We start from the raw sequence: 16,310 nt of genomic DNA, 5'->3' as shown, positions 1-16,310 counted from the left end.
AAGCGGAGGGCTACGCGGCCAGCAACTCAGCGGCTCTGCGCCGCCAGCTCTTTCTCGTGTTGCCTTTTATGGAGGAACTAATCTGCCCACTACATCCACGCTGTTTTCCATAGCTGCCTAACAGCCTCATCTCTGCGGGGCAATGCGGCCACGGCGGGAAGAGTAGCCACCGAGGTTCTGCGGGCTGTAAGGTGCTGGCATGTCGCGGAAAATGCTTTTACTTACTCTCCCTGGAGGGCCCAGTCACACCACCAAGTCTGTTTACTGTGTTATTGCTCAAAGCTACTTTTTGTGAGTTTCAGAAACCCTGACATAAGCAATCAGTTTATGTATTGAAACTTTGCCGGCCGGTGTGGCCGACCGATTCTAGCCTCTTCAGTCTGGACCGCTACGGTCGCAGGTTCGAATCCTGCCTCGGGCATGGATGTGTGTGATGTCCTTAGGTTAGTTAGGTTTAAGTAGTTCTAAGTTCTAGGGGAATGATGACCTCAGATGTGAAGTCCCATAGTGCTCAGAGCCATATGAACCATATTGAAACTTCGTTTGTCCGTGAAAAGCAAAGGTCTCGAGTTCGGGCCTCGGTTAGACACAGTTGCCTGCCACGAAGTTTCGAATCATCGCACGATCCGCTGCAGAGTGAAAATTTCAGTCTGTAAACATCGCCCAGGCTGTGCCTAAGCCGTGTCTCCCTTATATCCTTTCTTCCATGAGTTGTAGTTCTGCCAGGTTCGCAGGAGAGCTTCTGTGAAGTTTGTAAAGCAGGAGGTATTGGTAGAATTAAAGGTGTGAGGACGGGTCGTGAGTTGTGCTTGGGTTGCTGTAGGTAGAGCACTTGCCCGTGAAGGGCAAAGGTCTCGAGTTCGAGTCTCGGTCAGTCACACAGTTTTAAACTGCCACGAAATTTCGTATCAGCGCACACTCCGCTCCGGAGTTTGTGTATTTGTTGTGGAGATAGAATGTGACTTATGTCTTTCTCAAGAAATTGTTTGAAACTGTTACATCTTGACACTATTATCTTACTTTAGTTATTGAAAGTTTGGTCGTGCTATTAGAAAGAAATGTCAATAAACTGCACCGTAATTTTGAATCTGCTTTGCGAAAATGTGCTTTGTGAAAAATTGCACATAGTAAGTAAGCACATTGTTGGCCATGGAATTGATGTATTAAGTGTAATTTTTTCAGCCGCTTGAAGAGCATCATTAATTATTTCGCTAACAATGGGAACATTACCACTCTCGTTAAAAATATAACTTTCTGGCAAGCGATATGCATCCAGCATAAATTTCATTTTGTGATAACGAAAATTTAACAAAATGTCGTCTTCAATACTATGTGGTAAATCAAGATCTAATGCATCAATTGCATTATTAAGGTTTCCAAAAATAACAGTACGTGCAAGTTTATACAGAGATTCCTTTATGAAGAAGTATACTCACTGTTGTGGTTTCCTCCGTCAGCGATGATCTGGCAACTGCAGAAGCTGAGCACATGATGCACGGACCTAGTTTCTCTCCCTTATATACCCAAAAATCCATCCCGTTGCTAAGGTACTTTTTTATCTGTCACACGTTTTTTATTATCTCTGCTCGTGCTGTGCTCGTGCCAACCTTTTGCTGGCGTGGGTGCTTCCCAGAAGGACAAGTGTAGCAGCGGGACAGTGACGCCGCCGTGCAGAGCTTTGGACCGTGGACCCGGGCAGTCGGGACACAGCGACCCAACGACCGTGGGTGTCGAAACGAAACGGCACCGGTGCCATGTTCCATGTTTTCATGAGACCCCTACGGTCAGCCGGGTCTTTTGTATTTTACTATAAGAGCATATTCATGTATGTCACTGTAGTGCTGTTTGTAATTCTGCTCCAGTGTCATCGTCACCACTGCCGCCGGCTGTCTGGTGTTAGTCTAATTGCTCTTTTCTTTTCCTTCAGGAGTTTGCTTGTGTGGTAACTTCGTAATTTTGTGCTATTCTGGTTTTTTGCGATTATGTATCTTTGGCACTTAAGAACCGTTGTTGCTTGTATGGCCCTTGTAACCCAAAGCCGAAATCTGCTGGAACCCCTCTTCAATCCCTAGAAGCCAGTAATGGAATATGTGAAACTCTCGGTATGTTTAAATGAGAGGTAGCACAGCGTAATGCTAGATAGCATATGCAATTTCCAAGATCTTGCTAGTGGGGGAAAATTAGGTTCCGCACGGTTTACAATTAGGAGCTCTCCTGTTCTTGCTACACAGTACAAACATGGTGTTTATAAATTAGTTGGACAAGAGTACCTTCAATTGTGAAAAGGGTAAATAATTTACAGAAATGTTTGACGCAGCACTGAATATGGTATATTTTCAAGGTGCCACGTGTGAATGAGTTCTTCCAGTGACTGATCCGCTGTCCTATGTAATACACAATCAGATTCGGCGAAACCGTTGTACCTATATTAGTAACAGTTTGTCTTTGACAAACCATGCGCACGCTCTGCACCATTAAATGACTCCATGATGACTGCTGGAATAACTCATTCACACATGCCATCTAGTGAGAACGTCGGTAACTAACGGTGTTAGGCGGGAAGAAACTTGAAAGTTACTGCATTCAGTGCTGTATCAAACATTTCTGTAAGTTATTTACCCGTTTCACAATTAAAAGCTACTTTTGTATAACTAATTTATAAACACCCTGTAATCTTACTAGAGATGTTACTGTTGAACACAAGAAAAAAGGCTTGTAAACATTTTTCTGAAAAGAGATACGGATGTTTGGTCCGGATGAGGACGTAAATCCGGCTAATTTCTAACAAAACTGTGACTGAAGCTCAATAAAATACTGTCATTTTAAAAGGAGACACATAAATATTTGATATAATGTGTTTTCTTTCTTCTGTTGTTAGGTATCACATCGTCTGGCAGCGACCAAGCGTTGAAGTCTGCTGTAAGTATCCACATTTCATTCTGTAAACTTAGGTACGCTAGTTGGCTGCTTATATTGCGCAGGTTGCAGTGAGAATTACAAATAGAAACACACTAGTTTGGATCCCTATTGGAGTCCTTGATATTAATATTAGAAGTGTAAGTGTCATTGAGTTTCCTAGCTGCCTCTGTGGTCGGTAATAAATCTGCGTTACCACATTATCTGTGGGCTGTCCTGTCGCCAACATAAAACTGCCCTGGCGGATAGCCTTCTGGGAGCCGCCCCGCCGTCTGGATCACGTACTGTACTTACTTGTCTAGTGCGGTCTCGGCGGTGTAAGCAGCACTCACTTCGTCTCGCCTTGTCCCTGGTTGACTGTGTGACTGGTCAGTTGTGGTGCAATTATCTCGGATAATAAAAATAAGCGCCATTAATTAGTATTTATTGGAGGCATCCAAATGTCCTTCGAGGCTCTCATTACTTCTTTTTAAAATTCAGTCTTAATCACACGACGTATGTTACAAGAACATAGGTGACCGGTTTCGGTCATATCACGTGACCACCATCAGACCCATGGCATCCTTCGAAGATGGCTGGTGGAGCACTCTCATCACAGCATCTGAGATGAGCGCTCCACCTAGTATCTTCGAAGGATGCCATGCGTCTGATGGTGGTCACGTGATATGACCGAAACCGGTCACCTATGTTCTTGTAACATACGTCGTGTGATTAAGACTGAATTTTAAAAAGAAAAATTGTAAATTTTTGTTCACTGTTCCAAAAATGTTTATTAAAATTGTTCTCATTATTTCGCCTATGCCCAGAACACCAGCTACATATTTTATACGGAAATCACTCACTGTGAGGCATAATTCCATAGTCCTTATGACCTGCCTTTAGTACCGAGTAAATTGCATTCTCCGCCAATTCTGCCGAGTACCTCCTCATTCCTCGTCAGTCATCCTAATTTTCAACATCCTTCTGTAGCGCTGCATTTCAAACGCTTCGATCTTTTTGCGGTTTTCCCACAGTCCATGATTCACTATAGTGTTATACTGTCTTCCAAAACTACGTTCTCAAAAACTTCTTACGCAGCCCACTCTTTGATGCTACTAAACTTCTCTTAGTCAGAAATGCCCTCTTTGCCTGTGATAATGTTTTTTCTATGTCCTCCTTGCTTCGTTCGTCATATGTCGTCTTGGTTCCAGAATAGCAGAATTGTTTCAGTTCGGCTGCAGTTTGGATGTTAATTTCATTACTAATTTCCTTTCTGCATTACATTCGTCTTTCTTCGCTTAACTCTCAATTCACATTCTGTGCTATGTAGACTACTAATTCCACTGAACATATCCTGTAATTCTTCCTCGCATGAATCTGAGAATAGCGAAGTCACCAGCGAATCTTATCGTTGATATTCTTCACTCTGTGTTTTAATCATATCCTTGAATATTTGTTTTATTTCTGTGACTGCTTCTTCCATGTATAGATTGAACAGTAGGGGCGAAATACTGTATCTCTGTCTGAGACCCTTTTCAATCCGAGCACTTCGTCCTTCATCTTCCATTCTTGCTGTTACGTAGCTTACACCAATTGTTCTTAGAATTTCCTCCATATTGCGCTTTCTGTCTTTGTCGAATGTTTTTCTGTGTTGGCGACTCCTGTGAAGCTGTCTTTCTTCAGTTTTCCTTGCGTTACTCAGGAGAACGTGAGTTCTGCATCTGGTGCCTTTACCTTTTCTAAAGGGAAAGTGACCGTTATCTAACAAAACGTCATTTTTTCCCCATTCTTCTGCCTTGTTAGCACGCTATATTTCAGTAGTACATTTTCGACAAACCTTCGCACTAACTTCGGCTATTCTGCGTTCGGTGTCACGTCAGCTGTTCGGCACAGAAGTTTTATGGAAGTTTCACGTTTCAGATAGTTACAAGAGAATTAATACGAGACATTTGTAATGAATTTCAGCCCTTGGTCTATATGTCTGACCTGTTTTGTTCAATGTTTCTTATTAAAGTCTGGCGGTCGAACTGCAAGCGGATATGGCCATAAAGTTCCTATAACAACCCAACTCATGTTCCCAGGGGAACTATCAGCGCTGTCTCCACGTCACTATGCTTCAGAAAGAAATCAAAAAAGAAATGATTGTCGGGAGGACTGACTGAGCATACAGAAAAGTACGTGAATTTAAAAGCGAGGATGGTAATATTAAAGAATGAAATGGGAATTCCACTGTTAAACGCAGAGGAGAGAGCATATAGGTGGAAAGAGTATACTGAAGGCCGCTACGAGGGAGAGGACTTGCCTGATGGCGTGATAAGAAACAGGAAAGTTGTGGTAAGCTTCTATGTGACCAAACTGTTGACGTCATCGGTTCCTAGACTTACACACTACTTAACCTAACTTAAACTAACTTACGCTAAGGACAACACACACACCCATGCCCGAGGGAGGACTCGAATCGCTGACAGCGGGAACCGCGCGAACCGTGACAAGGCGCCCTAGACCGCGCGGCTACCCCGCGAGGCAAGAAACAGGAGATCCAGTATTAGAGTCAGAATATAAGAGCTTTGCACGACATAAGGATGAAATAAGAGACAAGCATTAAATAACATTTCATCAGAAAATGGCAACAAAACGACTGCTCACGTTGCGGGGTAGTGTGTATGAAACTGCCGATAGACCATCAGACTTTCGGAAAAACCTCATTCACAATTCCGAAGATACCAAGAGCCGACCAGTACGAGAATTATCACACAATCAGCTTAACAGCTGACGCATCCAAGGTTACTGGCAAGAATAATATACGGAAGAATGGAAGAGGAAATTGAGAATGTGTCAGATGAAGAATAGTAGACGATGTTAAGGAATTTTGCTACCTAGGCAGCGAAATAACGCACGACGAACGGAAATCGTTTGGAAACTTCCCTCATGTGCGCACGTTGTAGGTGTCGCCGCCGGCGCCAACCTTGTGTGAACGCTCTGAAAAGCTAATCATTTGCATATCACAGTACCTTCTTCCTGTCGGTTAATTTTCGCGTCTGTAGCACGTCATATTCGTGGTGTAGCAATTTTAATGGCCAGTAGTGTATAAGATTCGATGTCATATTGTGGCAAGAAACAGCTTAAAAGTAAATACGTTCTTGTAAGGCTGTGTCACTCTTGATGGTAATATTACCATCAAGAGTGACATCAGTAGACTTGAGCTTTTTGCGTCCGGGTAGAGATCATCAAGACAACAACGTGAGATGTATGCACCTCGACGAGTAACTTAGACAGAAATACGTTACAGATCATGATACCACATTTTATACAGCGTAATCTTGAGTGGACCCTGTGTGGAGGTTTCATGGCGTCCAAAACGTACTGAAGCCTTCTGCTAACTGAGAACGGGCGTCCCGTCATAAGGATAGCCTGAGCTGACTCGCTGTTCACAAGGGAACATCCCCATCACACCCCCCTCAGATTTAGTTATAAGTTGGCACAATGGATAGGCCTTGAAAAACTGAACACATATCAATCGAGAAAACAGGAAGAAGTATTGTGGAACTATGAAAAAACAAGCAAAATATACAAACTGGGTCGTCCATGCGTAAGATAGGCAATATTAAGGGCAATATGAGGCGAGAAGCTCCGTGGCCCCGTGGTTAGCGTGAACAGCTGCGGAACGAGAGGTCCTTCGTTCAAATCTTCCCTCGACCGAAAATTTTAACTTTTTATTTTCAGTTTATGTGAAAAACTCTTATGTTTTCATCACTTTTTTTGGAGTGATCATTACATCCACAAGATAACCTAAATCGGACAAGGTAGAAGAAACTTTTCACCCATTCGCCAAGTGTACTAGTTAGGTGGGTCGACAATATATTCCTGTCATGTGACGCACATGCTGTCACCAGTGTCGTATACAAAATATCAGACGTGTTTTCCTGTGCAGGAATCGGTTGACCTATGACCTTGCGATCAAATGTTTTCGGTTCCCATTGGAGAGGCACGTCCTTTCGTCAACTAATCACACGGTTTTGCGGTGCGGTCGCAAAACACAGACACTAAACTTATTACAGTGAACAGAGACGTCAATGAACGAACGGACAGATCATAACTTTGCGAAAATAAAGAAAGCAAAATTTTCAGTGGAGGGCAGATTTGAACCAAGGACCTCTCGTTCCGCAGCTGTTCACGCAAACCACGGGACCACGGCGCTTCTCGCCTCACATTGCCCTTAATATTGCCTATCTTACCCATGGACGACCCAGTTTGTATATTTTGCTTGTTTTTTCATAGTTCCACACAACTTCTTCCTGTTTTCTCGATTGATCTGTGTTCAGTTTTTCAAGGCCTATCCATTGTGCCAACTTATAACTAAATCTGAGGGGGGTGCGATGGGGATGTTCCCTTGTCAGATAGCAGCTGCATATGCAGCACAATGCGCCAGCCATAAGCGCAGCACTGTGGTCTTCCCTCTCGGCCATCCGGAGCATAATCTTCTTGCGACGGTACAATCTCGTGACCACCGCTAGGTATGTATGTAATGTATAAAGGAGGAACATTGTTACCGACAATTTCAAAAAATACTCGACCTATTTATTTCGAATTTTTATACGTTGCTGTAATAAACGTTTGGACACATGTAGGCTACATATATTGTCACACATATTTCAGAGTGAGGCAAAGGGCTCACAGCGAGCAGATCCAAATGGTTGTAGGCGGCAATAGTTATGCAGAGCTGAGGACAATCGCACACCATAAACTAGCATGGAGAGCTGCAAAAACCAGTCGTGGAATTTATGCCTCGTATGGTAGCTTCCAGAAAGCAATAGCTGGCAGTATTGCCGTAACACGGATGTCCGGATACCGTAATACGTAATCTTGTTCGGAATATCGTATCTCACAGTGCTTTAACGAGGCAGTGAAACTCCTGTATTACGAGCTGCATTACAGCTGTTGTGTCACTGTAATGGGAACTATTTCAGTCATACGTACCGACTGGGTAGTCGTCTCCGTCGCCAGTGATGCTGACGTAGGATTGTGTGGAGGCGCTGGAATTGGAGATAAGATAGCTCGAATCCTGGTGATGGAATAAATTTCCGCCGCCGGTAAATTTGGTCGCCAAGGGGAGGAGTGATGGCGTACCAGACGTGGTGCTGCCCTGCAGCCTGTTGATAAAACTCCGAACAGACGAAACAGGTCGTCGGGTTGTGAGTGGCTGGAAGACGTTTCAAGTAACAGAACCCAGTACGTTGTCCTGGACGGCGAGTGCCCTTCGGGGACAAAGGCATCGTCAGGGGTGACCCAGAGAAGTGTGAGAGGACTGCTCTTGGTCTCTGCACGTTGTATCCCATTTCGTGCCCTCCGGGATAGCAGAGCACTTTAGCACGTAGTTTCCGAGATCCGGCGCCGCGTCGTAGCCGCCCGGCGAGTTAACGACGAGGTGCGGTGTCTCGGGCAGCCTGGACGTGCTTCTTAGGCTGTTTCCTGCAACCGACGAAGCGAATATTGGGCTGGTACTCACGTACCGCCTCACTTAACCTTTCGCAGACATTATTAAAAAAAAAATTGTCCGCGCACTTTCACGTGGAATAATTCTAGGTGCAGTCAGTCCAGCCTCCTCTTCCCATACCTATTGAGGTGCAGGCCATGCCTAGTGAAACCCGATCTCCTGGTAGACCCATCTGGCACAACTGAAATGCCCTCTGCCATCAGCGCCCTCCACAGCCCCATGTTAGCGCGCCTAACAGCCGCATCGAGGCCGATCATGACGCTGAAACAGTTGCTCGAAATGCACATCAGTACCACCAGTTTCAGTAGCTATCTTTACCAGGTCACCACCTACATCATATTCCCCATCCCTATCAAGACTGTTCCCTGCTTCACCCACTATCACTACTTGATCCTCATTCGTAAAATTCCTACGTAACTCCACTACGCTGTCAGTCACCTGAACCAACCCTGCACTAGACTTCACAGTGCTGGTACTCACTCCCCAACACTTACTGCAACTGCTGGCACACACATCTACCGTGTGAACTACCTAGCAGCAGAACCTTCTTCTTTTGTTAAACTTTGCAGCTGACGTAGGCCTCCAAACTGCTGAGGACTGCTGCATCTTCCCTACATCTACAGCTACAGGAGGCTCCACCCCACTCAACTCTGACAGTTGGTCAAATCTATTGTATATACGCAAAGTATAACTGTCTGAATACCACCTCCTCCTAGCTGTCTTCTTGCCAACTGCCAGCTAGTTCCCATTCCCCATTCCCCAACACCCTCCACCCTCCTCAAACTATCTAGTTCTTCCTATGCGCGTTGCAACTGCACGTGAAGGGCACACATCTTACGCTCATGTTCCTCTACCAACTTACTTCTACTAGAGATTCTGTAACCCAGGAGAGGATCTCACTAGAATTCCCACTGGCTTCACCACTGCATCCCCCCCCCCCTTCCAGTGAAAATACTTTGAACCAATCCCATACAGTAACCCACTACTCACAAACATAGGACAGAGCCCACACTTCACATTCATGATAAAATTTTACTGTACCTCTGTATCTAGCTGCAATTTCCTAAAAAGTAACAAAAACTGCTCTCGTATGTGTGTGTGTGTGTGTGTGTGTTTTGGGAACGAAGGTGCCAATAGCAGGTCCCTCTAGAAGTACCTGAAACCCTCGTGAAACTCTCGACAGGTGGAACCAGATGTCAGAGGTGTTGGTAGCTTCTTGTAGAATCTGCACTTATTGTTAGAGGCACACGAAAACACTTATTCTACTTATTGAAATAGCTTTGGCGCGATACTAATTGGCGGCGTTAAGGGATTAACTTGAAGTTATTAAATACCTAACATAAAACTGGTTTTTACCCTCTCTTACAAGTACATGGTGCAATTACCTAGGGTAACATAACTTGTCCACTTGCTGGAGTTGACAAACAAACGGAAACAAAAGGACAAGTGAACATTAAAGGGTCATGCTGATCATTTTTCCTTCTTGTGCTGGGCTTGTGGATTTATGTCACTCTTCGATTCAGATGAACTGTTGATAACAAGTGTCACAAATGTTTAAATGTACTCTGAGGTTGTGATTAATGTTCCCAGCTGTTAAAATGGTTCAAATGGCTCAGAGCACTATGGGAATCAACTTCTGAGGTCATTAGTCCCCTAGAACTCAGAACTAGTAAAACCTAACTAACCTCACACACATACATGCCCGAGGCAGGATTCGAACCTGCGACCGTAGCGGTCTCGCGGCCCAGCTGTTAAAAGGAGATTTCTGGAAGACGTAAGAGTATGTATGTCAACTTCACACACAATTCTGAATCCTTTCTTTTGCCTAATCGGTTCATTTTTCCTAAGTGAGGGGTTACCCTAGAATATTAAATGGTTCAAAATGACTCTGAGCACTATGGGACGTAACATCTATGGTCATCAGTCGCCTAGAACTTAGAACTACTTAAACCTAACTAACCTAAGGACAGCACACAACACCCAGCCATCACGAGGCAGAGAAAATCCCTGACCCCGCCGGGAATCGAACCCGGGAACCCGGGCGTGGGAAGCGAGAACGCTACCGCACGACCACGAGATGCGGGCTATTAAATGGTTCAAATGGCTCTGAGCACTATGGGACATCTGAGGTCATCAGTCCCCTAGAACTTAGAACTACTTAAATCTAACTAAGGACATCACACACATCCATGCCCGAGGCAGGATTCGAACCTGCGACCGTAGCGGTCGTGCGGTTCCAGAGTGAAGCGCCTAGAACCGCTTGGCCACCACGGCCGGCCTAGAATATTACCAAAGCAAATGAAGATGTGTAAAACATATCAAATTACTGACGTCTATATCCCCAAATTTACCAATTATTCTTATGGCAGAGGTAGACAAACCTAAACATTTTAACATGTCTACTATATGGCTTATGCAGTTAAATCTTTTCATCCATATGCAACTCCCAAGAACTTTGGCATTCGTATCCGGTTTTTTACTAGATTAATACTAGGTGGCACGTTTCTGACGGTACAAATCTGTATGAAATGTGAGTTTCAAAATTTAGAGCCATGTATTGTACCGAACCAGTCAGTATCTTTTACGCAAAAATCATTTACTATTAGGTTTCTGGATAAGTTCGTAGCATGTTTGTTTTCCTTTAAGGTGTTCCGTTTGATTTCGGTTTATTTATCGATTGTCACTTTTTCTTTGTAGTTCACTGTTGCTATTTCAGTTTATATATTGTCAGTTTGTCATTTAGAGATACTGAGCGGAGCAGTGGACGCTGGAAAATGGAGTGCCAAGTGGAGAAAGCAGGACATTTCCGATATGCACTTCCGTTTGTGTTCAATAGAGCGGTGATAACGGGGGAGGCAGTCAGAGACATTTGGCCGGATATGGGGATAATGGCATTGGATAGAGCACGCAAGACAATGGTTTTCAAGTTTTAAGGAGGATCGCTTTGACATTAGTGACTCCTCACGTTCAGGAAAAGCTTAGGGGTTTGATGAAGATCGTTGAAACTAATTAGTCCATAATGGCACACGTCATTGCACTAGGGAACTAGCAAATGTGATGAACTGTGATCATTGCACCATCGTGCGACATTTTCATGCAATGGGGAAGGTTCAAACAGCGGGTGTATGGATAGCGCGTGCTCTAAACCTAAATCACAAAGATAAGCGGGTGGCCATTACGTGCGTCTCTGCTTTGTGATCATCAATTGGCTTGTGAACAACTCAGATCAATCCTATCCTGTACCATTACTGTTGACGATAAATGACCTTTTTAAGCTAACATAAGGGACAGAGTCCAAACAAAGCAGCAACTCCTCGCAGAAAGACCTGCGCGCACCCACAAAAGACAATGTTATGCATCCGGTAGAACAGCGATGGTTTGGTGTACTATAAATTGCTTCCCCGAAGCGTGATCGCCACTGCTGACATTTACTGTCAACAACTGCAACATCTTGTACTATTCTATATTAACAAAATAATGGTTCAAATGGCTCTGAGCACTATGGGACTTAACTTCCGAGGTCATCAGTCCCCTAGAACTTAGAGGTCGTCTCAAGGTGTGGCAGGGGGCGAAAGACATTCCGGAGGGCTGAACGGAAAGCCTCTCCAGTTTGTCTGACGAACCGGTTTCGGGCTCTGTCTCAGGCTGATACTGATCTTCAGCCTGACATGGCTGCTTGTCCTGTTCCAGAGGTTGCCCCTCAGTCTGCAAGATCCGGGCAGTCGCAGAGGGTGGGCTTACTGGTAGTTGGGAGCTCCAACGTCAGGCGCGTAATGGGGCCCCTTAGGGATATGGCAGCAAGGGAGGGGAAGAAAACCAAAGTGCACTCCGTGTGCATACCGGGGGGAGTCATTCCAGATGTGGAAAGGGTCCTTCCGGATGCCATGAAGGGTACAGGGTGCACCCATCTGCAGGTGGTCGCTCATGTCGGCACCAATGATGTGTGTCGCTATGGATCGGAGGAAATCCTCTCTGGCTTCCGGCGGCTATCTGATTTGGTGAAGACTGCCAGTCTCGCTAGCGGGATGAAAGCAGAGCTCACCATCTGCAGCATCGTCGACAGGACTGACTGCGGACCTTTGGTACAGAGCCGAGTGGAGGGTCTGAATCAGAGGTTGAGACGGTTCTGCGACCATGTGGGCTGCAGATTCCTCGACTTGCGCCATAGGGTGGTGGGGTTTCGGGTTCCGCTGGATAGGTCAGGAGTCCACTACACGCAACAAGCGGCTACACGGGTAGCAGGGGTTGTGTGGCGTGGGCTGGGCGGTTTTTTAGGTTAGATGGCCTCGGGCAAGTGCAGAAAGGGCAACAGCCTCAACGGGTGCGGGGCAAAGTCAGGACATGCGGGGACCAAGCAGCAATCGGTATTGTAATTGTAAACTATCGAAGCTGCGTTGGTAAAGTACCGGAACTTCAAGCGCTGATAGAAAGCACGGAAGCTGAAATCGTTATAGGTACAGAAAGCTGGCTGAAGCCAGAGATAAATTCTGCCGAAATTTTTACAAAGGCACAGACGGTGTTTAGAAAGGATAGATTGCATGCAACCGGTGGTGGAGTGTTCGTCGCTGTTAGTAGTAGTTTATCCTGTAGTGAAGTAGAAGTGGATAGTTCCTGTGAATTATTATGGGTGGAGGTTACACTCAACAACCGAGCTAGGTTAATAATTGGCTCCTTTTACCGACCCCCCGACTCAGCAGCATTAGTGGCAGAACAACTGAGAGAAAATTTGGAATACATTTCACATAAATTTTCTCAGCATGTTATGGTCTTAGGTGGAGATTTCAATTTACCAGATATAGACTGGGACACTCAGATGTTTAGGACGGGTGGTAGGGACAGAGCATCGAGTGACATTATACTGAGTGCACTATCCGAAAATTACCTCGAGCAATTAAACAGAGAACCGACTCGTGGAGATAACATCTTGGACCTACTGATAACAAACAGACCCGAACTTTTCGACTCTGTAAGTGCAGAACAGGGAATCAGTGATCATAAGGCCGTTGCAGCATCCCTGAATATGGAAGTTAATAGGAATATAAAAAAAGGGAGGAAGGTTTATCTGTTTAGCAAGAGTAATAGAAGGCAGATTTCAGACTACCTAACAGATCAAAACGAAAATTTCTGTTCCGACACTGACAATGTTGAGTGTTTATGGAAAAGTTCAAGGCAATCGTAAAATGCGTTTTAGACAGGTACGTGCCGAGCAAAACTGTGAGGGACGGGAAAAACCCACCGTGGTACAACAACAAAGTTAGGAAACTACTGCGAAAGCAAAGAGAGCTTCACTCCAAGTTTAAACGCAGCCAAAACCTCTCAGACAAACAGAAGCTAAACGATGTCAAAGTTAGCGTAAGGAGGGCTATGCGTGAAGCGTTCAGTGAATTCGAAAGTAAAATACTAGGTACCGACTTGACAGAAAATCCTAGGAAGTTCTGGTCTTACGTTAAATCAGTAAGTGGCTCGAAACATCATGTCCAGACACTCCGGGATGATGATGGCATTGAAACAGAGGATGACAAGCGTAAAACTGAAATACTAAACACCTTTTCCAAAGCTGTTTCACAGAGGAAGACCGCACTGCAGTTCCTTCTCTAAATCCTCGCACCAACGAAAAAATGGCTGACATTGAAATAAGTGTCCAAGGAATAGAAAAGCAACTGGAATCACTCAACAGAGGAAAGTCCACTGGACCTGACGGGATACCAATTCGATTCTACACAGAGTACGCGAAAGAACTTGCCCCCCTTCTAACAGCCGTGTACCGCAAGTCTCTAGAGGAACAGAAGGTTCCAAATGATTGGAAAAGAGCACAGGTAGTCCCAGTCTTCAAGAAGGGTCGTCGAGCAGATGCGCAAAACTATAGACCTATATCTCTGACGTCGATCTGTTGTAGAATTTTAGAACATGTCTTTTGCTCGAGTATCATGTCGTTTTTGGAAACTCAGAATCTACTATGTAGGAATCAACATGGATTCCGGAAACAGCGATCGTGTGAAACCCAACTCGCTTTATTTGTTCATGAGACCCAGAAAATATTAGATACAGGCTCCCAGGTAGATGCCATTTTCCTTGACTTCCGGAAGGCGTTCGATACAGTTCCGCACTATCGCCTGATATACAAAGTAAGAGCCTACGGAATATCAGACCAGCTGTGTGGCTGGATTGAAGAGTTTTTAGCAAACAGAACACAGCATGTTGTTCTCAATGGAGAGACATCTACAGACGTTAAAGTAACCTCTGGCGTGCCACAGGGGAGTGTTATGGGACCATTGCTTTTCACAATATATATAAATGACCTAGTAGATAGTGTCGGAAGTTCCATGCGGCTTTTCGCGGATGATGCTGTAGTATACAGAGAAGTTGCAGCATTAGAAAATTGTAGCGAAATGCAGGAAGATCTGCAGCGGATAGGCACTTGGTGCAGGGAGTGGCAACTGACCCTTAACATAGACAAATGTAATGTATTGCGAATACATAGAAAGAAGGATCCTTTATTGTATGATTATATGATAGCGGAACAAACACTGGTAGCAGTTACTTCTGTAAAATATCTGGGAGTATGCGTGCGGAACGATTTGAAGTGGAATGATCATATAAAATTAATTGTTGGAAAGGCGGGTACCAGGTTGAGATTCATTGGGAGAGTCCTTAGAAAATGTAGTCCATCAACAAAGGAGGTGGCTTACAAAACACTCGTTCGACCTATACTTGAGTATTGCTCATCAGTGTGGGATCCGTACCAGATCGGGTTGACGGAGGAGATAGAGAAGATCCAAAGAAGAGCGGCGCGTTTCGTCACAGGGTTATTTGGTAACCGTGATAGCGTTACGGAGATGTTTAACAAACTCAAGTGGCAGACCCTGCAAGAGAGGCGCTCTGCATCGCGGTGTAGCTTGCTCGCCAGGTTTCGAGAGGGTGCGTTTCTGGATCAGGAACAGGAAAGGGAGATAATGACAGTGGCACGTAAAGTGCCCTCCGCCACACACCGTTGGGTGGCTTGCGGAGTATAAATGTAGATGTAGATGTAGATGTAGAACTACTTAAACATAACTAACCTAAGGACATCACACACATCCATGCCCGAGGTAGGATTCGAACCTGCGACCGTAGCGGTCGCGCGATTCCAGACTGTAGCGCCTAGAACCGCACGGCCACTCCGGCCGGCATTTCTACAGTCGCGGACTCGAAGAGCTACCCGAGCGTTTGAAGACTGTTGTAAGTAGTGAAGGGGAATATGTTACTAACGAGTAAAGTCTGTGTTATGTGTATGGAAACACGCTACGGAATTATGCACCAATCTAATATTTTCTCTTCCCGTGCTTCTACGCTCCACTTCACAACAGTGTTTTTATCATCTGGAAGCAAGACTAGCCAGTAAACACCCCAACCTCAGTTCTTTAACAACCGAACTTCCATGTATGAAACAGCTCCAAAATTGTAATTACTTTACAAACAAATTAATATGTTAAATATCTGATGTTTAGAGTTTTTTAAGTAAGAAAAATTTCAGGACAGGTTTCAAATAGTGTTTAATATTTATTGTAAGTCGCTAAGTACTCTCATTATCAAATAACAGGTGTTTGGATAATCCACATTCCGTTTTAAGCCAAGCAAGCTTCATCCGCATCTCAATGTTTATGTCATATCTCCTGAACTGTGTATCGTATGATGATATAAGTTATGAAAGTACATTCGCAGGTATGTGTGGATACTGTCTACGTAATGTGTTGCGAATCGACTTAGTAGTAAGGAGGAAATAAATTGAAGGGTGATGCCTGACGCTGAAGTTTTATTGCATTAATAGCTACAATGTTGTAACCGATAATCTTTTTTCCTTTCATCACTTTGTGGGGACAGTTAGCGAGAAAAAGAAAAAATTATTAGTAATGGTTGTCAAAAGTCGCTAAGTGATCTCGTT

At 44.6% G+C, this 16,310-nt stretch overlaps 1 protein-coding gene across 1 annotated transcript in view; it reads left to right on the top strand.

Moving 5' to 3' along the window:
- LOC126106139 (uncharacterized) overlaps positions 1 to 16,310 on the top strand; it is a 492,342-nt gene that overhangs the window by 152,312 nt on the left and 323,720 nt on the right. The window contains exon 3 of the mRNA XM_049912382.1: positions 2,879 to 2,919. Coding sequence (XP_049768339.1) covers positions 2,879 to 2,919 — 41 coding nt within the window. The remainder of the gene's footprint in view (positions 1 to 2,878; positions 2,920 to 16,310) is intronic.

This window comes from Schistocerca cancellata, chromosome 10 (assembly GCF_023864275.1).
Source record: "Schistocerca cancellata isolate TAMUIC-IGC-003103 chromosome 10, iqSchCanc2.1, whole genome shotgun sequence".
Lineage (NCBI taxonomy): Eukaryota > Metazoa > Arthropoda > Insecta > Orthoptera > Acrididae > Schistocerca > Schistocerca cancellata.
Note: the sequence above shows the minus strand (reverse complement) of the source record. Positions and strands in the feature narration are given on the sequence as shown.